Source organism: Aquarana catesbeiana, linkage group LG06 (genome assembly GCF_042186555.1).
Source record: "Aquarana catesbeiana isolate 2022-GZ linkage group LG06, ASM4218655v1, whole genome shotgun sequence".
Lineage (NCBI taxonomy): Eukaryota > Metazoa > Chordata > Amphibia > Anura > Ranidae > Aquarana > Aquarana catesbeiana.
Window position 1 is genome coordinate 26,521,104 of NC_133329.1, and position 24,345 is coordinate 26,545,448.

The 24,345-nt window shown below is 45.1% G+C and overlaps 1 protein-coding gene across 1 annotated transcript in view; it reads right to left on the minus strand.

The window, feature by feature from the left end:
• Positions 1-10,715: 10,715 nt before the first annotated feature.
• LOC141147921 (uncharacterized) overlaps positions 10,716-24,345 on the minus strand; it is an 80,068-nt gene continuing 66,438 nt past the window's right edge. Inside the window, exons 7-8 of the mRNA XM_073635079.1 lie at positions 14,470-14,731; positions 10,716-10,900 (exon numbers count right to left, since the gene is read on the minus strand). Coding sequence (XP_073491180.1) covers positions 10,716-10,900; positions 14,470-14,731 — 447 coding nt within the window. The remainder of the gene's footprint in view (positions 10,901-14,469; positions 14,732-24,345) is intronic.

Here is a 24,345-nt window from a genome sequence, read left to right on the forward strand (position 1 = left end):
GAAGTAAAGCCTGCAACCACTATTTAGCAATAAGCTTGCGGGAAAGAAACAGGTTTCCCGTAAGAAAATGGTTGCATATTTGACACTATCAGGGTCTAGGAGTAGTAGGGTTGCCACCTTTTCTTCATGCCAAACCCGAACACTTTAGCAGCCTGGGACACCTTTGGGTGCACCAAGAAGAGTAGTAATGTGGTGCGCGTAGCATGCCACAGCGAACAGTGATTGTTGTCAAATTTCTATTGCTGACATCATCACCCTGCATCCCAGTGATGCCCCCAAATAGCCACCCGCAGCGCCCGGATGGCAACCAATTTGTGTGTGAATATCTTGGTTACCTGGGGAGCCACGTCCCAGTCTGAATAATGTGTCCGGGTTTCAGTCCGCTTGAAACCCGGACACATGATTTAAAACCCGAACTGTCCAGGTGAATCCCAGAAAGGTGGCAACCCTAGGCAGTAGTCCCAGCAAACAATAGCTTGGGCATAGTGTAGCGGTACCCCTGTAAGGGTTGCTGAAAGTTGTGGTCCACCTGTCACCCTGCCCAGCCCGGCATTCACTTCCCAATAACCTTGGAGACAATGATCAGTCCATGTACTTGTTTTTGTATTTTCATTGAGGGATTTGAACTTGGATAGGGATGGGAATATATGGGATGTCCAGTAAAATTTTAGAACAGTCAATTTGGGTCAGAACTGTGTACACTCTTTGTACAAGACACTTCCCCCTTTCTTCTCCTGCACAACACTTGCATACTATCACTCTTATGCCCCGTAAACACGGTCGGACATTGATCGGACATTCCGACAATAAAATCCATGGATTTTTTCCGATGGATGTTGGCTCAAACTTGTCTTGCAGACACACGGTCACACAAAGTTGTCAGAAAATCCGATCATTCTGAACGCGGTGACGTAAAACACGTACGTTGGGACTATAAACGGGGCAGTAGCCAATAGCTTTCATCTCTTTATTTATTCTGAGCATGCGTGGCACTTTGTGTGTCGGATTTGTGTCGACACGGTCGGAATTTCCAACAACGGATTTTGTTGTCGGAAAATTTTATAGCCTGCTCTCAAACTTTGTGTGTCGGAAAATCCGATGGAAAATGTTTGATGGGGCCCACACACGGTCGGAATTTCCGACAACAAGGTCCTATCACACATTTTCCATCGGAAAATCCGATCGTGTGTACAGGGCATTACTCTCTCTTCCTCCTGGACAACACTTTACTGAAGGAGCATCTAGCGCATGGTGAGGCCTGACACTGACTCAGCCAGGCCCCAGTAATTGCCTTTTGCAGGCAGGGACCATGGGCCTCTATACTGTAGCAAAAAATATGAAAAGTCTGTTTGTGCTAGCTGTCCTAACAGATGGACTACTGCTCCCAGTAAGTCCTCTTTAGGCCCTGCCAGCCCTCCTGGCTGCAGCTGCCCGACTCCACTGCCCATGACATTGCAATCCTCACTGGCTCCACACCCAGCTCTGACTGTTTCCTCTCAGTCCTCTCTGGCATGCCTCTCCAGTCCTCATGATAGCACATCACTCACCCGCCCTCCTGGCTGCAAACCAGTGGTTTCCTCCTGAAGACTTGCCCGGCAGTACTAGCTCCTGCTGTCCTCTCTGTGCCTCCTGTTCAGATCCCTAATGCGTTCCTGAAGGGATCCATCCTGCACCTGAGTCCCAGGCCCAAGGTCACCCCCAGAATGGGGAGCGCCCTCAGAGGGCCCCGACAGCCTAGTACTCCATCCTCTGTTCTTCCACCCGACAACACCTTCTTACCTGGGCTGACTCTATGTATTTCAAGGGGGCCTGCCCCCTGCCAATCCCATACCTCCCAACATTTTGAGATGGGAATGAGGGACACCTACTAGCAAATGTATGTAGGCATAGGACACACCCCCTGCCACCGCCTCTTAAGGTGGAAATAACAAAAAAAAGAGTAATTCAATTCACAAGTGCTTTTTTTTTTTGCTACTACTATTCCTTTATCTTGGCTGTTAAAATTGAAAGATTCAGCAATTTAGAAAGTGGATGAAACGTTTAACACTGGGAAACACGTAATTGAACTATATAGATCAGACCAAAATTATAGACAAATGAGGGGGAAAGAGGGACAGAGGGACATTGCTCCAAATTAGGGACAGTTGGGAGCTATGCAATCCTAGTTTGGGATTGGTCAGGGTTCCCTGAGACACCCCAGACAGCTCCACCTCTCTTCCCCGCCTCTCTTCTAGAATCCTCTAGAAGGAAAAGGGAGGTGACAGTGGAGTGATGCTGTCTGCGAATCACCAGCCTACTATGAGCCACTCCCAGCCCACGCAGATCAAATCAAACAGGCCTAGCTGCCAGCTAGGCCTTCCTAAATTTACCTGCTCTAACCAAAAAATATACTTCTAGCACCTGCCTAAGTAGAGGCTGCTACAATAGTGTTAGAGGAGAACCCATTTGTCGTGTAGAAATTGCATAATCTGTTCCCAATAGCCCTGTATCTGAGGAGAGTGCCGAATAAGATGGCTAAATTATCCAGGGGCTGAATGCCATTTAGTACAGAGGGCGATGGAATTTATGGAGTCTATGAGTGGAAGAAGATGTATGTGTTTTATTTTATTTATGATGGGAAAACTTGCACAGAGACACTTTGGGAATGATTTACTAAAATCAAATAGACTATGCACTCTGCAAATGTGGTTGCTCCAGAGCTTAGTAAATAAGGTGAAGCTTCACTTTGCAAAGACTACCCAATCACATGCAAGGAAGGTAAAAAAAAACAGCATATGTGCTTGCGCATGATTGGATGATGGAAGTCAACAGAGCTTCTGCTCATTTACTACGCTCTGGAGCAACTGCACTTGCAGAGTGCACAGTCTTTTTGACTGTCAACCCCTTTAACCACTTGCCGACTGCCCACTGCACTTATACTGTGGCAGGTCGGCTCTAATGAGCAAAACAACCTACCTGTACGCCTTTTCGTGCAATAGACACTGGAGGGTTACACACGCGCCGCCGGAGGGCTGATTGTACAGAGGGGGAGCCAATCAGTGGGTTCAACAGACCCGATGTCCGCCGGCCACCCGCAATCATTCCTGAGAGAGGCAGAATGGAGGTCTGTCTATGTAAACAAGGCAGATCACCGTTCTGACAGGGGAGAAGATAGAGATCTTGTGTTCATGCTAAGTCTTCATCCAGTTAGACCATCCCCCACACAGTTAGCAAGCACCAGCTAGGCACACCTTTAACCCTTTGATGTTAACCCCTTCCCTGCCAGTGTCATTAGTACAGTAACAGTGTATATTTTTAGCACTGATCACTGTAATAATGTCACTGGTCCCCAAAAAAAGTGTCAAAAGTGTCAGTTTGATGTACGATTTATCTGCTGCAATATCGCAGTCCCACTAAAAATTGCTGATCACCGCCATTACTAGCAAAATAAATATTGGGCTTTTTTTTACTAAAAATATTTAGCAGAATACATATTGGCCTAAATTGAAGAAGAAATTAGATTTTTTTACATTTTTTTATTTGATGTGTATTTTATAGCAGAAAGTAAAGCATATTGTTTTTTGTTTTGTTTTTTTTCAAAATTGTTGGTCTTTATTTGTTTTAAAAAAATAAAAACTGCAGAGGTGATCAAATACCACCAAAAAGAAAGCTTTATTTGTGGGGGAAAAAAAAAGAACATCAATGTTATTTGGGTACAGCGTTGGATGACCACACAATTGTCAATAAAAATATTGCTGTATTGCAAAAGATGGCCTGGTCATAAAGGGGGTAAATATCCAGAGCTGAAGTGGTTAAGTAGCATTTTTAGTACTTTATTATTTGGGATAGAGCACAGAGGACGTAGAAGTGGTGCCTCATCTTTTTTATCTTTATTGCTTTGTCCTGATTTAAATAATTAGAGGTAGTTGCTTTATTACTAGTATATATTCTTTATCCTTTCTTGATAGCGTAGGTGTTTTATTGATTTCTTTTTTTTAATTTTTTTTATTGGTTTATATAAAGGGAAAAATAAAGCAAGAACATTTGAACAGCAGTGAGGTAACAGCAACCAACCTAAACACACATTAGTAAAAAAACAGAAGTTTGATGTCCCCCCCATTAGACAATGAAGAAAACACGTGAGGAGTAGGGATGAGCTTCGTGTTCGAGTCGAACCCATGTTCGACTCGAACATCGGCTGTTCGATCGTTCGCCGAATTGCGAACGATATGGGCCGTTCGCGCCAAATTCGTGTGGCGCGTTACGGCCCATAATTCACTGCGGCATCGCAGTGCATTGCTGGCTGATGATTGGCCAAGCATGCACTATGACCCGCATGCTTGGCCAATCACAGCGCCGCCTTAACAGAGAGCCATAATTGGCCAAAGCCAAGGAGGCTTTGGCCAATTATGGCTCAGGGGATTTAGTACACGCCCCACACTATATAAGGCCGCCTGCACGGCGGCCCTGTGCAGTGTGTTCCGGTGTGCTTAGAGAGAGAGAGAGACACAGTGTCATTTCATTTGAGTTAGCTAGATTAGGCAGGACAGTCAGTCAGTTAGCTGCACTTAAAGTGTATTGTGTATATATATGCATCCCAGGTGTTGCATATATATATATATACACTGTATTCAGTTTAGCTAGATCGGTTCCTGTTATCTTCTAGACTATTTACATTTAGTGCAGTGCGTCCTGCTCACAGTGTTCAGCTAGATCCGTTCCTGTTATATTCCTACTGACAGGCAGGCTTGTCTTGTTACAGTATTTTGAAGAAAATTACTGGTGTTCTTTTGATCCTATTAGTACCACAGTCAGGCAGCTAGACTATTTACAGTTAGTGCAGTGCGTCCTGCTCACAGTGTTCAGCTAAACCTACAAGTTAGTGGAGTGCGTCCACCTCACAGTGTTCAGCTAAACCTACAAGCTAGTGGGGTGCGTCCTGCTCACAGTGTTCAGCTAGATCCGTTTCTGTTATCTTCTTACTGACAGGCAGGCTTGTCTTGTTACAGTAAATACAGCTACCTGAAGAAAATTGCTGGTGTTCTTTTGATCCTATTAGTACCACAGTCAGGCAGCTAGACTATTTACAGTTAGTGCAGTGCGTCCTGCTCACAGTGTTCTGCTAAACCTACAAGTTAGTGGGGTGCGTCCTGCTCACAGTGTTCAGCTAAACCTACAAGTTAGTGGGGTGCGTCCACCTCACAGTGTTCTGCTAAACCTACAAGCTAGTGGGGTGCGTCCTGCTCACAGTGTTCAGCTAGATCCGTTCCTGTTATCTTCTTACTGACAGGCAGGCTTGTCTTGTTACAGTATTTTAAAGAAAATTACTGATGTTCTTTTGATCCTATTAGTACCACAGTCAGACAGCTAGACTATTTACAGTTAGTGCAGTGCGTCCCGCTCACAGTGTTCTGCTAAACCTACAAGTTAGTGGGGTGCGTCCTGCTCACAGTGTTCAGCTAAACCTACAAGTTAGTGGGGTGCGTCCACCTCACAGTGTTCAGCTAAACCTACAAGCTAGTGGGGTGCGTCCTGCTCACAGTGTTCAGCTAGATCCGTTTCTGTTATCTTCTTACTGACAGGCAGGCTTGTCTTGTTACAGTAAATACAGCTACCTGAAGAAAATTGCTAGTGTTCTTTTGATCCTATTAGTACCACAGTCAGGCAGCTAGACTATTTACAGTTAGTGCAGTGCGTCCTGCTCACAGTGTTCTGCTAAACCTACAAGTTAGTGGGGTGCGTCCACCTCACAGTGTTCAGCTAAAGCTACCTGTAGAAGGTTGGTGGTGTTCTCATACTACAGGCAGGCAGTTGATTTTGCTAGCTGCAGTATCAGTACACATATATATATATAGCTTAGTGCAGCTACAGGCCATTAGTATGTCTGGAAGGCCAAGAAGGAGAGGCAGACAGTCACAAGCCAATAAGAGAGGGCAAGCAGGCTCTGTGTCTAGTGCTGGTCGTGGAGACGGTGCATCCTCATCAGCACGTGGCCGTGGGACACGCTTGGCCTTTTTTTTGGCAGCTGGCCATGTTGAGCCGCAACATGCGGAAGACTTGGTCGAGTGGATGACCAAGCCGTCCTCATCCTCCTCATCCTCTCTCACCCATGCCCAGGGTACTTTGTCTGGCAAAGCAGCGGCCTCTTCCCTTGGCTCAATGTCATCAGTGACTCCTTCCCTAGCCCCACCATGTCCTCCTGAGGAGTCCCTCGAACTGTTTGACCACAGTGTTGGGTACATGCTCCAGGAGGATGCCCAGCGTTTGGAAGGCTCTGATGATGATACTGAGCTCGATGAAGGCAGTAACACGAGCACGGACAGAGGGGGTGCCCAAGAAGGACAGCAATCTGGCAGTCATGCTCCCCCTGCTGCAGCATACTGCCAGGTTTGCTCCAGTGATGAGGAGGGAGGGGATGATGAGGTCACTGACTCAACGTGGGTGCCTGATAGGAGAGAGGAGGAGGAGGAGGAGGAGGAGGAGGCGGCACATCACCAACGAGGCAGGATGCCCTCCAGGGGCCAGCCTAAGGGCAGCACATTGACTGCATCACACCCCAAAGCTCCACATGTGCAGGGCGCTGCAGTCTCTGCGCGTTATTCAAAAAGTTCTTTGGTGTGGGCCTTTTTTGAGACGAGTGCATCAGATCGCACCGCTGCTATTTGCAACATATGTCTCAAGCATATCTCGCGTGGCCAAAACATCTCCCGCTTGGGTACCACATGCTTGACCAGACATATGTTGACCTGCCATGCAGTTCGTTGGCAAGCGTATCTAAAAGACCCACACCAAAGAACAAAGAGGACCTCTCCTTGCTCCTCATCAGCTGAGATTTCCAACCCCACTAGACCTTCAGTCCTCTCTGAGACCTGCACTGAGAGGAATGAAGGTGTAGAATTAGGTGTGTCACAGCCACGTACTTGTGGGCAATCTGATTTTGGTACACCGACATCAGATTGTACCAGGCAAATTTCCCTGCCCCAGCTGCTGCACCGCCGAAAGAAGTTTGCTCCCAGCCATCCACATGCCCAACGGTTGAATGCTAGCTTGGCAAAATTGCTAGCACTTCAACTGCTGCCTTTTCAGTTGGTAGACTCTGCCCCCTTCCGTGAGTTTGTGGAATGTGCGGTTCCTCAGTGGCAGGTACCCAAACGCCACTTTTTCTCACGGAAGGCGATTCCGGCTCTCTACCAGCATGTGGAAGGCAATGTCCATGCCTCGCTGGACAGGGCGGTCAGCGGTAAGGTGCATATTACCGCTGACTCATGGTCCAGCAGGCATGGACAGGGACGTTACCTAAGTTTCACGGCGCATTGGGTGACTCTGCTGGCAGCTGGGAAGGATGCAGGACAAGGTGCAGTAGTGTTGGAGGTTGTTCCGCCACCACGCCTCCAAAATGCTAATGATTGTGACACACCTCTCTCCTCCACCCCCTCCTCTTCTTCTTCCTCCATGGCCTCTTCCTCGGAACCAGCGGTGCTCCGTAGTCATTCAAGGGGCTACGCAAGTACGCAGGCCAAAAGATGCCATGCGGTGCTTGAGCTGGTGTGCTTGGGGGACAGGAGCCACACTGGGGCAGAGGTTCTGTCAGCTCTGCAGGGGCAGGTTCAGAGGTGGTTGAAGCCACGCCAACTTAAGGCAGGAATGGTGGTTTACGACAATGGCACCAACCTCCTCTCTGCCCTCCGACAGGGACAAATGACCCATGTGCCCTGTTTGGCTCACGTCCTTAACTTGGTGGTGCAGCGGTTCTTGGGCAGGTACCCGGGCTTACAGGATGTCCTGAGGCAGGCCAGGAAAGTCTGTGTGCATTTCCGCCGGTCATATAATGCCAGTGCTCGGCTGACGGACCTCCAAAAGGAGTTTAACCTGCCCAAGAACCGCCTAATCTGTGACATGCCCACCAGGTGGAACTCAACGTTGGCCATGCTGCAGCGGCTGCACACGCAGCAGAGGGCCATCAATGAGTACCTGTGCGACTATGGCACCGGGACAGGTTCAGTGGAGCTTGTTTTTTTTTCCCCACGCCAGTGGGCCATGATCAGGGATGCATGCACTGTCCTGTCACCATTTGAGGAGGCCACGAGGATGGTGAGCAGTGACAGTGCATGCATCAGTGACACTGTCCCCCTTGTCCACCTGTTGGAGCACACGCTGCGTGGAATAATGGACAGGGCACTTGAGGCAGAACAGAGGCAGGAAGAGGAGGACTTCCTTAGCTCTCAAGGCCCCCTTTATCCAGACAGTGTTCCTGCGTGCCCGCCGATCACACAGGAAGAGGAGGAGGAGGAAGAGGAGGAGGAGGAGGAGGAAGATTGTGTCAGTATGGAGGTGGAGCCTGGCACTCAGCATCAGCAGCAGTCTTTAAGGGATCAGTCCCAAGAAACACATGGACTTGTACGTGGCTGGGAGGAGGTGGCTGCGGACCATGTCATCCTTAGTGACCCAGAGGACTCCGGATCGAATGCCTCAGCAAACCTACGCTGCATGGCCTCCCTGATCCTGCATAGCCTGCGTAAGGATCCTCGTATTCGTGGTATCAAGGAGAAGGACCAATACTGACTGGCAACCCTCCTTGATCCACGTTACAAGGGTAAGGTTGTGGACCTTATCTTGCCATCGCAGAGGGAGCAGAGGATGAAACATCTTCGGGAGGCCTTGCAGAAAGGTCTGTGCAACGCGTTCCCAGAGACTGGGAGGTTACAAACTCCTGTTTCTGAACAACGTGTTGCTGAGGCTTCGGTCAGTCAAAGAAGGAGCGGTGGAGAAGGTGGCCGTCTGACCGATGCGTTCAGACAATTTTTTGGTCCGCAGCCCCAAGGTATGATCGGTTCCAGCAACCATCGCCAGCGTCTGTTTTACATGGTGCAGGAATACCTAGGGGCAAGATCAGACTTGGACACCTTTCCCACCGAAAATCCTCTGGGTTACTGGGTCTTGAGGATGGATCACTGGCCAGAGCTTGCACAGTATGCAATTGAGCTACTGGCCTGTCCTGCATCCAGCGTTCTTTCGGAACGCACATTCAGTGCTGCTGGAGGCGTGGTAACCGATCACAGGGTGCGTCTGTCCACTGACTCGGTCGATCGACTGACCTTCATAAAAATGAATGAGTCTTGGATCACCACCAGCTACCAAGCACCTGATGCTGATGTAACCGAATAATTTTTTTTGAAATCTCAGATCCCTTCAAAGACTGCCTATGCTGATGCTGAGTGACTATCCCTGCGTAATTATCCTCTTCCTCCTCAATCATCACGCTGATAGCTTGTAAGAACATTTTTGGTTCTGGGTGCCACCACCAGTGCCTAAGGCACAATTTTTCAGCCCCTGTTTAACAGGGGCATGTAATTACGATTTTTGATGCAATACTTTGCAGCAGGGCTCGTTCCTGCATTCCAACTAGAGTGTCTGTGAGGGGTTGCAGTGTTGTGGCACCAGCACCAGTGCCTAAGGCCTAATTTTTCAGCTCCTGTTCAACAGGGGCATGTAATTACAATTCTTGATCTAATATTTCACAGCAGAGCCCTGTGAGGGCTTACAGTGTTGTGGCCACAGCAACACCTAAGGCCCAAATTTCTGCTGAGTATATAGGGCAGGACCCTACTTTCAAACAACTAACTTACAAACGACTCCTACTTGCAAACGGAAGGAGACAACAGGAAGTGAAAATAAATCTACCCCTAGGAAGGGAAATTCTCTCCTGTAAGAGTTAATATGGGAAAAACATTTCTCCTTTCCACTGATGCTTTCCAATCCATTGGGACAAAAAGTGAGGTGAAATCTTCTGAAGAGGAGGAAAGACAGCAAAACAAATGTCACAGGGGTGATAACCCTTCCCTATGTTTTCCAAAAAGCTTAAAAAAGATTTTTTGGCTGGAGCTAAACACGTTAAAAATGTACCCGTTCAAAATTACAAAGAGATTCTACTTAACAACAAACCTACAGTCCCTGTCTTGTTTGCACCGCCTGTATACTGCTGTTCAGAGTATATAGGGCCTGGTGGCCCCACACCTTTCCTTATTTTAATTTGGGTGCGGGGTTCCCCTTAATATCCATACAAGACCCAAAGGGCCTGGTAATGGATTGGGGGGTACCCATGCCGTTTGTCTCACTGATTTTCATCCATATTGCCAGGACCCGACATTACATTAAACCCGCAAGCAGTTTTAAATGAGATTTTTTCCTTTAAAAATGACATTTGGTGCAGGGACTGTTCTAAACACGGGAAACACGCGTCACTTTACAGGCATACTATAGACACCCCTCAGGTACGATATTTAAAGGAATATTTCACTTTTTTTTTTTTACTTTAAGCATCATTAAAATCACTGCTCCCGAAAAAACTGACGTTTTTAAAAGTTTTTTTTGCATTGATACATGTCCCCTGGGGTAGGACCCGGGTCCCCAAACCCTTTTTAGGACAATACCATGCAAATTAGCCTTTAAAATGAGCACTTTTGATTTTGAACGTTCGAGTCCCATAGACGTCAATGGGGTTCTAACGTTCGTGCGAACTTTCGGTCCGTTCGCAGGTTCTGGTGCGAACCGAACCGGGGGGTGTTCGGCTCATCCCTAGTGAGGAGGATCTCAGAGCTTCACCAGCTGTATTGCTATTAAAATATTAATTTGCAGTGTTTCACATTTACCAATTTTTTTTACTTTTTATTTTATATATATATATATATATATATATATATATATATATATATATATATATATATATTGTATCACATTTATGAAAAGTCTGGTTTTCTGTTATGTTTAAAATAACACATTTTCTGCTGGTCTGTTCCTTTCTTGACGAGGAAGAGATCTCCTGCAAATTTATGTATTTTGGGCTGCTCCTGCAGTATGGTCCTCTTCATCTTATCGCTGTTGTCATCCAAGTCATCAATGACCACGATCACCCGACTCTTTCCTGTAAAATAATTGCAATTAGTATCAGTGAGAGCAAGGTGCAACCTTCTGAGATACTGTATAGCAAAGGGGAGATTTACTAAAACTGGTGCATAGTAAACAATTATCTTCTAGGTTTTAACCCCTGTTCACAGTGGCGCGATTTGACATGCAATTTGACATATCAAATTGTGTGCCAAATCGCAGCCTATTGCCGGCAATGATACTGTCCCAATCGGAGCGAAGCTGACTTTGCGGCGCAGCACCGATTACCAAAAGTAGTTCCTGCACTGCTTTTGGTGACTTCGGGGGCAATTCCAATAGACATCTGTGCATGAACCCGCACAGATGTCTCTCAAATCGCCCCCCCCCCGAAGTCGGACTGAAAAGTGGTTTTAATATTGTGCAGGTTCAGATGAGCTTGCACGATTTCAAAGCCGTACTCATTGTGAATGAGGGCTTATTGTCAAAGCTTAATTGAAAAAGCCAGCGTTAGAAGCTGATTGGTTACTATGCACAACTGCACCAGATTCTGTGTGCTCCAGTTTTAGTAAATGTTCCAACCTCAAACCCCCCCCCCCTCCAGGCAATTTTGAAATAATATGCTACATTTGTGGATTCATCTAACAGTCAATTGAAATCCAACTGAACTTTCAGTTTCAATGTGCTCAATATATATATATATATATATATATATATATATATATATATATATATATATATAACAAAGCTGCCACAACCTTAAAACAAAAACCTGTCCCCTGCCAGAATGCTGCAGTGAAGGATCCTTGCTCTCTGTGGTGAAGCAGTGGTCTCTCTGCAGAGGTCCAACGCCCTGCTAAGTCAGAGCTAGAGCTCTCCAATTGGTAAACCTCATTCTCCTGGCTGATCAGGGGCAGCCCTTCCATTAAGGGCGCAGGAGCGCCGCCCCCTCTATGCATGCGCCCGGCCCCTTTCAGGATGCGGGATGCATGGAATCCAATGCAGCGGGGAGTGTTTTTTTGAAGCACCTTATTTAGAGCCAGAGGCTCTAATAGGCTTCAAAATAGGGTGGGCTCGGGGAGCAGAGAATGCATCTGGAGCCCACTCAGGTGTGTTACAACAGCAAATGAATATCCACTATTGTAACACTGATACTCCCCCTGGCCAATCAGGAGGTGGGTTTTGGAACCCATCACCCGATTGGCTGAAATTACAGGTGATCCTATTGGACCCCTAAGAGGAGGGGAGAAGCCGCACACTGGAAGCCGCCGATAGAGGAGAGGACACGGAGCCGCTGCACGCTGCCCGCCACCCGCTACCTGCCTAGATGGGATAAGTGCCAGACCGACTGGCAAATTACGGAAGTAAACAGAAGCCCGTTGAAAAAAAGAAGAAATAGCTGCACATCCAAAGTTTCCAAAAATTGCCTTTTATTGGTAATGATTAAGCACAGATCAGATGTGTGAAACGCGTCTACGTGACTAACACCTGGTGTCCCTGGTATATTTTGTCTGTCTGCAATAAAAGGCACTTTTTGGAAACTTTGGATGTGCAGCCATTTCTTCTTTTTTTCAAGCTTTTACGGAGGTGGGCAGGGGCTAGCACTCCTACTTGGTTCCAATCAAGGTATTGCATACACCTGGAGCAGCGGATTTCTTTCCTTTTGAAACAAAAGTCGGTTATCGGCTTTTTTTCTCCTCACAATCAGTGTGAGAAGAGAAGCAGAAAGCCGGTAACCGGCTTCTGTTACAGGGACATCAGTTCTTGACTCAGTGCCCACTAGTGCTGCTAATCAGTGTCCACCAGTGTCTCCTATCAGTGTGCACCAGTGCCACCTATCAGTGTCCTTCAGTGCTGCCAAACAGTGCCACTTATCAGTGCCCATCAGTGCCACCTATCAGCGCAGCCTCATTAGTGTGCAACAGCGCTGCCTCATCAGTGCAGCTTCATCAGTGCCCATCATTGCCACCTTTCAATGCCGCCTTATCAGTGCCTAATAGGTGCCCATCAGTGCAGCCTCATCAGCGCACATCAGTGAAGGAGAAAAATTACCTGTTTGCAAAATTTTAGAACAAACTATGAATTTTTTTTTTCAAAATTTTTGCTCTTTTTTTGTTTCTTTAGCAAAAAAAAAAAAAAAAAAAAACCCAGTAGTGATTAAATACCAACAAAAGAAAGTTCTATTTCTGTGAAGAAAATTATAAAAATTTCACATGGTTACAGTGTTGTATGACCGCAAAATTTTCATTCAAAGTGTGACAGCGCTGAAAGCTGAAAATTGGCCTGGGCAGGAGGGGGGTGTAAGTGCCCAGTAGGCAAGTGGTTAAAGCCTTTAGTACCATTTTAACATGGGAGAACCAGCTTTATATGTGCCCAGAGAAGTGACGAAGGAGATCTCACCCTTGATTTTACTATTCCACCAGTGTTACAAATCTCAAGAATTTTAAATATTCAACAATAAGAATGAACAAGGTAGGTGGGATTTTTTGTACTTTTTGATAATTGCTTTTGTTTAAACAAGCAGTTACAGTCAATAATGGCTACTGCTTTGCTCTTCATGCTTGCCAGCTCTGATATACCAGATGTATGCTTGTATCGTTAGATTGGTATTGATCAGAGAAGAGGGGAAGGTCCCAATTGAGAGTTACTGTAGGCAGCTTTGGCAGATGCAAAGAGTTCCTATACATGGGAGAAGCTCATGTTATCCTAAATATTCCATGAGTGGTGGCTGGTGCTAATGTTTTGGAGGGCAGGTGGTAAACAAAAGTTCCCCCTCACTCACACCCTGCCACCCCCCTCACTCACGACGCCACCGCCACCCGCTGTTGACACACCCCCCCTCACTCGCACCACCGCCGCCACCCACGTCTCCTCCTGGTGCTTCACAGTGGCTTCCCCTGCATTTTCACCCTCCTCCTCCGCAGCGGTCAATAGGATCGCTTCTCCTCTCAACCAATCGGGTGACAGGTCTCAGGACCCACTTCCTGATTGGCCGGGAGGAGAACCAGGAAGACAATAGTACACATTAATTCGCTATTGTCACAAAACTGGGCGGGCTTGGGGCGCAGTGCTCTGTGCCTCGAACCCACCGTTTTTGAAGCCTATTAGAGCCTCAGGCTTTAATCACGTGCTTCTAAAAAAAATAAAAAAAAAACAACTGGAATCTATGCGTCCGGCGCCCCGCATGTAGATTAGGGGGTGGCGCCCCTGCACCCTGCAACTGCATCAGTCCCTAACCCTCGAAAAGCTAACTCATATGCATACTAGGGCTAATTTACCTACCAGCACGTCTTTGGAACGTGGGAGGAAACCAGGCAGAAACCCACGCAGGCACAGGGAGAACTTACAAACTCCACACAGGTAGTGTTGTGGTTGGTCTTTGAACCGACAACCCGAGTGCTGCTAGGTGGGAGTGCTAACCACTTAGCCACTGTGCTGCCCACTTTAATGATAGTGGTTCCTAAAATAGGATTGATTGAACAGCTATATTGACCCATATTGGGCCAAATTGCTACCAGAACAAATTTTTAAACATTCATAAATCTAGTGCCGCTGTCCTCCACCACTGGAATTAATATTGATTGTGTATATTGTAAGCTGAATACATACCAAGCTTAGCAGACATATTTTCCAGATGTTTATCGTACAAGGAGTCGGCGACATCGGTCACATTGATACGTCCTCTGTTCTTGGTGTGATACAGGATTCCATGGGAACACTGAGACAAATCATTCTGGAATTGATGAAACCGGCTAAAGGAGATGTAGAAGGATCTGACACTCCTAAATTTTTTTCCAAGCAGAGATTTCAGCCAGTTGTACTCGGTGTCTTCAGTTACTGAGAAGATCCCAACTGTATGGACTCGTTTGGGCTATGAGAGTCAAGAAATAACATTAGTAAGCTTTTATGTACTATATATAGGGGTGCATAAATATCCCGTCTAGTCCATTAAACATACAGTTATTGCATTTGTGCTAAAGTAAAGTAAGTGCATTGAGGCATCTTTATCCTCTTGCCCACCATTCCATGTACATTTACTGCGGGGCGGCGTGTACCTGTGCGCAGAATCACGTTAAGGTACGTCATTCTGCACTTCGTGTCTGCGGCACGCGTGCGCCCGCTCCTGCTGTGTTTGGACATGGCATGAGCCAATTAGCGGGTCCGGCAGACCTGATGTCTGCCGGGACCCGCAGATTGTTCCTGATAGAGGCAGAACGACAGTCTGCCTATGTAAACAAGGCAGATCACCGTTCTGTTAGTAGGGAGGACAGAGATCCTGTGTTTTTGCTAAGCAGGAACTCAGATCTCTGCCTTCCCACAGTTGAAGCACCCGCCACACAGTTAGCAAGCACCCCAAGAGACACATTTAATCCTTTGATCGCCCCCTGATGTTAACCTCTTCCCTGCCAGTGTCATTGGTACAGTGACAGTGCATATTTTTTAGCACTGATCAATATATTAGTGTCACTGGTCCCCAAAAAAGTATCTAAAGTGCCACTTAGTGTCCAATTTGTCTGCAATGTAGCAGTCCAAATATAAGTTGCTGATCACCGCCATTACTAGCAAAAAATAAATAAATACAAAGTCCTTTAAAATATACCATAGCTTAGCCATGTTTGTGTTAAAGCGGAAGTAAACCCATCCATAAAACTGTTTCATTTCCGGCACGTGCCGGAAATGTAACACTCCCATTGGTTGTGCTCTCAACCAAACTGTCAAGCCATCCAATGGCTGGTGTCATAACTGATCACATGGGAAGCATCATGGCAGTTGTAGATTAAACAAAGGCAAAGATGGCAGCTTCCTTGGCTGAAAACGATAGGGGGGTTTACTTACACTTTAAGTGTTTTTTTTTTCAAATAGTCAAAAATTAAAATGCCTGTAAATGAAACATGGCTAAATGCGAGTTACCGCGTTTACACGCATTTATAGGCTGTTAAAGGCATTTGGTGTTTCAAATGCCTCTTAACATCCGTTCTGAACACATTTCTTTGCTTTCCAAAAACTGCTTCTGAACTCAACTGCCTAGAAAAGACTATAAATGAACCTGTGTACATGTACTGATAAGATAACATAGAGGAGAGTTCAGGGGCAGCTAAAAAAAATGCCCAACTGCTCCTAAACATCCATTTACCAGCAGCAGTGTACATGAGGCCTTATGCCGCGTGCACACCACCGGTCTTTCCATCGGAATGAACTCTGAAGGACTTTTCGATGGAGTTCCGCTGAAACGGACTTGCCTACACACGATCACACCAAAGTCCGATTGTTTAGAATCCGATGACGTACAACGGGACTAGTAAAAGGAAGTTTAATAGCCAGTAGCCAATAGCTGCCCTTGCATCGTTTTTGGTCCGTCAGAACAACATACAGATGAACGGTTTTCCCGATAGGAACTGATTCTGTCGGAAAGATTTAAAACATATTCTATTTCTAGGTGCGTCAGAATTTTAGAAAGTAAAGGTCTGATGAAGCCCACACACGATAGGAGTGTCCGATGGAAAATGTTTCCCTTTCATGCCTAATGCCTCGTACACACGATAAGATTTTCCGATGGAAAATGTTCGATGGGAGCTTGTTGTCCGAAATTTCGACCGTGTGTAGGCTCCATCGGACATTTTCCATCGGAATTTCTGTCACACAAAATTTGAGATCTGGTTCTCAAATTTTCCGACAACAAAATCTGTTGTCAGAAATTCCAATCGTGTGTACACAATTCCGACGCACGAAGTTCCATGCATGCTCGGAATCAAGCAGCAGAGCCGCATTGGCTATTGAACTTCATTTTTCTCGGCTCATCGTACGTCTTGTACGTCACCGTGTTCTTGACGTTCGGAACTTCCGACAACATTTGTGTGACCGTGTGTATGCAAGACAAGTTTGAGCCAACATCCTTCGGAAAAAAAACATGGATTTTGTTGTCGGAAAATCCTATCGTGTGTACAGGGCATAAGCCTATTTCTAATATTTTTGCTAGAAAATTACTTAAAACCCCCAAACATTACATATATTTTAGCAGAGAATCTAGAGAATAAAATGGTGATCGTTGCAATATTTTATGTCACACGGTATTCGCGCAGCGGTCTTTCAACGCAATTTTTTTAGGAAAAAGACACTTTCCTGAATAAAAAAAAAAAAATAAACAGTAAAGTTAGCCCAATTTTTTTATATTGTGAAAGATGATGTTACACCGAGTAAATAGATACCTAAAATGTCATGCTTTGAAACTGCACACACTCGTGGAATGGCGACAAACTACCTAAAAATCTACATAGGCGGCACTTTAAAAAAAAATAACGGTTGCCAGGTTAGAGTTACAGAGGATGTCTGGTGCTAGAATTATTGCTCTCACTCTGACGATCCCTCACATGTGTGATTTGAACACCGTTTACATATGCGGGCACGACTTACGTGTGCGTTTTATTTGCTGCGCAAGCCCGCGGGGACGGGGTCACTTTAACATTTTATTTTTTTTTTTTTCCTTATTTATTTTTCTTATTTTTTTACATTGTCACTTAAAAAAAAAAGAAATTTGATCACTTTTATTGCTGTCACAAGGAATGTAAAGATCAATAGGTGGTGACAGGTACTCTTTATGGAGGGATCGGGGGTCCAAAAGACCCCAAATCCCTCCTTTGCACTTCAAAGTATTCAGATCACCAAAAACGGTGATTCTGAACACTATAGTTTTTTTAAATAGTGCCATTGGCAGCCAAGTAAACATTGTGACGTGTTTACACAAAGAAGACTAGAAGGAAGCCGTTTCTGGCTTCCTTCCAGTCTCACTCTAGGCGGTGGAAGTGCCGGATCGTGGCTCGGGTCTCCTGGTGGGACTGGAGGCCCAGTAAGAGTGGCGGAAGGTGGCGGGTCCTGTTCCTCCGTGATTACAGCCGAGCAGCTTTTAGCCACATCGGTTGTTATCCCTGAAGAGCCGACCGTCCACTCTAAAAGATGGTATTGGGTGATGCCTGCAGCTGCATATCATCCCGGGATATACCCCTTAAAGCCGAGGCTGCATATGTTATCTTATCAGTACATGTTCACAGGGTCATTTATAGTCGTTTCTAGGCAGCTGGGTTTAAAAGCACAACTATAAAATCAGAATGGATGTTCAGAGGCATTTAAAATGCCAAATGCCTTTAACAGCTTATAAACGCGTGTAAACGCAGTAACTTGCATTAAGCCGCGTTTCGTTTACAGGCTTTTTAAATTTTTTGACTATTTAAAAAAAAAGGTTTAAAACGCTCCTAAACTCAAACATGGCTAAACACAGCATGTAAACGCGGCAGAACGTACGTTTTTAAACGTCGGTTACTATCTGTCAAGTTTAATCATTCTGGGGAGGTTTTAACAACTTCCGGACCGCCCCATGCCGATATACGTCGGCTGTTTGAAGAGGGATATCTTTGTTATGGTAGATAGCTGCCATAACCCCAGTATCCTCTTCTTCAGCGGGCGGTCTGGTTTCCGATAATAGTGGTCTCTGCGGCGGATTGGCTGCGAGATCACTTTTATTGGTGGCGGGAGAGGGCCCACCCCCCTCCCGCTGCTCTCCGGTGCCTTCCACCACTTACTGGAGCCGTTGGCAGCAGCGGAGGCGATCGGTTCCTTTTCCCTCAGTGGCATGGAGACGATTAAGTGGAAGATGGCCCCCACCTGGCTCCATATCATTGCAGGGTGGAAGCGACGTCAAAACGTCACTTCTGCCCATAGTTCTTAAAGCAGCATTTTTTTTTTTTAAATGACAATTTTTTTTTAATTGCATTTTAGTGTAAATATGTGTGTGACAGACCTAGCCGGGAGAGAGACTTTTGGAGGGGACTGAATGCTAGCCTCTTGCCGATCGATCGGGGGCCCTTGCATTTGGGGGAACGGTGCTCTTTGTGAGCTGTATGCCTGGGGACCCTTGAGGTGGTATTACTGTGGATTCGGGTCCTGGTCCCCCAGGACACACAGACTCTGGGGACCCTGGATTTGCCATATTGGAATAGTGGCTGATTCATAATGCTGGGAGAGATACTGTTAGGAGATGCTGATGTAAATTCCAACACCTGTCTGTCTGTTGTCTGCTAAAATGTGTATTGTAAATACGTCTATAGTATGGGATCTAAGAGTCATTAGATCCCCATTGTTGTTTGTGTTAATTAACTCTGCTATTGTGTGAAGAAGAGTCTATGTTGACTGTGATAATGTTGATTGGATTTTCTGAACTACAAGACGGCCAGTCTGGCCTAAAGGTCATGTCTGAGTCATCTAGGCTGTCTAAAGGGATTAGTTAATTAGCTCATGTTAATTAGGTTAATTAGGTTAATTAGGTTACAGCTGTATTGGTAGAGTAATATGAGCAGGAGGCCTGCACCTCCTCTTTTATTGTATAAATAAGACTTCCTGTCAATAAAGATAGATTCCTGTTTGAACTTACATACAGCCTGCCTGGTGTTTGTTCTGAGCTATCACAACTGGGTTAGAACGGCACAGAGCTGTAGTTCTAATCCCGGAGCATTGGATGACCGAACCATCAGACGTTGCAATTTGATTCTATAGCTGCAGAGGAGTGTCGGGAGAGTAGAACCGAGCGAGCAAGGGGCTCGTTACAATGTGATCTGAGGACTTTTTGACCCCAGATCTCATATTTAAGAGGTCCTGTCATGCTTTTTTCTATTATAAGGGATGTTTACATTCCTTGTAATAGGAATAAAAGTGACCCATTTTTTTTTTTAAAGAACAGTGTAAAAAATAAAAATAAAAATAACTAAAAAAAAAATAAAAATTTTTAAATGTGCCCTGTCCCGCCGAGCTTGCATGCAGAAGCGAACGCATACATGAGTAGCGCCCGCATATGAAATCGGTGTTCAAACCACACATGTGAGGTATCACCGCGATCGTTAGAACGAGAGCAATAATTAGCCCTAGACCTCCTCTGCAACTCAAAACATGCAACCTGTAGAATTTTTTAAATGTCACCTATGGAGATTTTTAAGGGTAAAAGTTTGTCACCATTCCACGAGCGGGCGCAATTTTGAAGTGTGACATCTTGGGTATCAATTTACTCGGCGTAACATTAACTTTCACAATATAAAAAAAATTGGGCTAACTTTATTGTTGTCTTATTTTTTAATTCAAAAAAGTGATTTCTTTTTCCAAAAAAAGTGCGCTTGTAAGAGCGCTGCGCAAATACGGTGTGACAGAAAGTATTGCAAGGACCGCCATTTTTTTCTCTAAGGTGTTAGGAAAAAAATATAATGTTTGGGGGTTCTAAGTAATTTTCTAGCAAAAAAAACTGTTTTTAACTTGTAAACAACAAATCTCAGAAAGATGCTCGGTCCTTTAGTGGTTAAAACGTCCCGTGTACATTAACCACTTCAGCCCGGGATCATTTTGCTGGCCAAAGACCAGAGCACTTTTTTTGCGATTCAGCACTGTGTCTCTTTAACTGACAATTGCGCGGTCGTGCGGCGCATCTCACAAACAAAATTGACGTCCTTTTTTCCCCACAAATAGAGCTTTCTTTTGGTGGTATTTGATCACCTCTGCAGTTTTTTTGCGCTATAAACAAAAAAAGAGCGACAATTTTGAAAAAAACCCATTATTTTTTACTTTTTGCTATAATAAATACCCCCCCCCCAAAAAATATAAAAAAACATTTTTCCTCAGTTTAGGCCGATACATATTGTTCAACATATTTTTGGTAAAAAAACCGCAATAAGCGTTTATTGATTGGTTTGCGCAAAAGTTATAGCGTCTACAAAATAGGGGATAGTTTTATGGCTTTTTTATTAATATTTTTTTTTTTTACTAGTAATGATGGCGATCTGCAATTTTTATCAAGACTGCGGACATTTTTATTGCGGACACATCAGACAATTTAGACACATTTTTGGGACCATTGGCATTAATACAGCGATCAATGCTATAAAATTGCATCAATTACTGTAAAAATGTCACTGGCAGTGAAGGGGTTGACCACTAGGGGGAGGGGTTAAGTGTGTCCTAGGGAGTGATTCTAGCTGTCTGGGGGATGGGCTAGCAGTGACACAACACTGATCGCTGCTCCCGATAATAGGGAGTAGATGATCAGTGTCCTGTCACTAGGCATCTCCCCGTTCTTCAGCTTCGTGACACGATCGTGGGCACCCGGCGGACATCGAGTCCGCGGGTCCAGCAGGCACAGTCACGGATCTTGCAGCAGGCGCATGCGTGCACAGCGGGAAATTCAAAGTAATGTACAGGTATGTTTCTTTGCCCAGCCCTGCCATTCTGCCGATGTAAATGTACAGGAGGCAGACACAAGTCCATCCAGTGCACCAAAGTGCATCTGTGTCTCCTCTGGGGAGATTCACCCTCTCTATTTGTACTAGTGACTGTGGTCACCGAAACAGTAAGTCGGGGGAAAGGCAAAATTCTAAATATATTACCTTTTTCTGTTCTTGTAATGGGCGGTTACACGACTGCATAACCATGCATTTATTGTTGTTCAGCACAGCGGGGGGGGGGGCAGCTCTGTAAGGGGCGGGCTGTTTGTGACACATCGGGGAATTACTTTACCCATCTATGTAAGCTGTGCTTCTGTGTTCCTTCTGCTCCTTCACTGCCAATCAACCTAACAGCTCTGTGCGGGGGGACATGCCTGAAAGACTGTCTACAGGGATACAGGTACACCGTGTGAGGACATGATATCCTGTAACTCTGATAAGGAAACACAAACTGACTGCACCATCATGGATCTGCATCCATGCCTGGCGTGGTCATAGTCATAGTCATAGTAGGTGAGGTTGAAAAAAGACACAAGTCCATCAAGTCCAACCTATGTGTGTGATTATGTGTCAGTATTACATTACATATCCCTGTATATTGCGGTCATTCAGGTGATTATCTAATGGTTTCTTGAAGTTATCAATGCTCCCCGCTGAGACCACCGCCTGTGGAAGGGAATTCCACATCCTTGCCGCTCTTACAGTAAAGAACCCTCTACGTAGTTTAAGGTTAAACCTCTTTTCTTCTAATTGTAATGAGTGGCCACGAGTCTTATTAAACTCTCTTCTGCGAAAAAGTTTTATCCCTATTGTGGGGTCACCAGTACAGTATTTGTGAATTGAAATCATATCCCCTCTCAAGCGTCTCTTCTCCAGAGAGAATAAGTTCAGTGCTCGCAACCTTTCCTCATAACTAAGATCCTCCAGACCCTTTATTAGCTTTGTTGCCCTTCTTTGTACTCGCTCCATTTCCAGTACGTCCCTCCTGAGGACTGGTGCCCAGAACTGGACAGCATACTCCAGGTGCGGCCGGACCAGAGTCTTGTAGAGCGGGAGAATTATCGTTTTATCTCTGCAGTTGATCCCCCTTTTAATGCATGCCAATATTCTGTTTGCTTTATTAGCAGCAGCTTGGCATTGCATGCCATTGCTGAGCCTATCATCTACTAGGACCCCCAGGTCCTTTTCCATCCTAAATTCCCCCAGAGGTTCTCCCCCCAGTGTATAGATTGCATTCATATTTTTGCCACCAAAATGCATTATTTTACATTTTTCTACATTGAACCTCATTTGCCATGTAGTCGCCCACCCCATTAATTTGTTCAGGTCTTTTTGCAAGATTTCCACATCCTGCGGAAAAGTTATTGCCCTGCTTAGCTTAGTATCATCTGCAAATACAGAGATTGAACTGTTTATCCCATCCTCCAGGTCGTTTATGAACAAATTAAATAGAATTGGTCCCAGCACAGAACCCTGGGGAACCCCACTACCCACCCCTGACCATTCTGAGTACTCCCCATTTATCACCACCCTCTGAACACGCCCTTGTAGCCAGTTTTCAATCCATGTACTCACCCTATGGTCCATGACAACGCACCTTATTTTGTACAGTAAACGTTTATGGGGAACTGTGTCAAATGCTTTTGCAAAATCCAGATACACCACGTCTACGGGCCTTCCTTTATCTAGATGGCAACTCACCTCCTCATAGGAAGTTAATAGATTGGTTTGGCAAGAACGATTCTTCATGAATCCATGCTGATTACTGCTAATGATATCATTCTTATTACTAAAATCTTGTATATAGTCCCTTATCATCCCCTCCAAGAGTTTACATACTATTGATGTTAGGCTAACTGGTCTGTAATTCCCAGGGATGTTTTTTGGGCCCTTTTTAAATATTGGTGCTACATTGGCTTTTCTCCAATCAGCTGGTACCATTCCAGTCAATAGACTGTCTGTAAAAATTAGGAACAACGGTCTGGCAATCACCTGACTGAGTTCCCTAAGTACCCTCGGATGCAAGCCATCTGGTCCCGGTGATTTATTAATGTTAAGTTTCTCAAGTCTAATTTTAATTCCGTCCTCTGTTAACCATGGAGGTGCTTCCTGTGTTGTGTCATGAGGATAAACACTGCAGTTTTGGTTACTGAAGCCCCCTGATTCACTCGTGAAGATTGAGGAGAAGAATAAATTCAATACCTTTGCCATCTCCCCATCCTTTGTAACCAGATGTCCTTCCTCATTCTTTATGGGGCCAATATGGTCTGTCCTCCCTTTTTTACTGTTTACATACTTAAAGAATTTCTTGGGATTTTTTTTGCTCTCCTCCGCTATGTGTCTTTCATGTTCTATCTTAGCCATCCTAATTGCACCCTTACATTTCTTATTGCATTCTTTATAAATTCTGAATGCTGAGGATGATCCCTCAACCTTGTATTTTTTGAAGGCCTTCTCCTTTGCTTTTATATGCATTTTTACATTGGAGTTAAGCCATCCAGGATGTTTGTTCACTCTTTTAAATTTATTACCCAATGGGATACATTGGCTAATGCCCTTATTTAATATGCTCTTAAAGCAAACCCATCTCTCCTCCGTATTCTTTGCTCCTAATATTTTATCCCAATTTATGCCTTTTAGCAAGGTTTGTAGTTTAGGGAAGTTGGCTCTTTTGAAATTCAGTGTCTTTGTGTTCCCTTCATGTTTCCTATTTGTGTGATTTATACTGAAACTAATTGACCTGTGATCGCTGTTACCTAAATTGCCCCGTATTTCCACATCTGTTATCAGGTCTGTATTGTTGGTAATCAGTAGATCTAGTAATGTTTTATTTCTAGTTGGTGCGTCTACCATCTGACCCATAAAATTGTCCTGCAAGACACTAAGGAACTGGCGAGCCTTAAATGAATGCGCGGTTCCCTCCGCCCAGTCTATGTCTGGATAATTAAAATCCCCCATTATGATAACACTTCCCATCCTTGCTGCTAATCCAATTTGTGATAGGAGATCCGTCTCCACTTCCTCCCTCAGGTTAGGGGGCCTATAGCATACTCCCAGTATTATTTTCCACTTAGCTTCATCCCTTTGGAGCTCTACCCATAAAGATTCCACCACCTCCCTAGCCCCCTCAGTGATGTCATCTCTCACATTCACTTGTACATTATTCTTGATATATAGGCATACCCCTCCCCATTTTTTACCCTCTCTATCCTTGCGGTATAGGGTATACCCT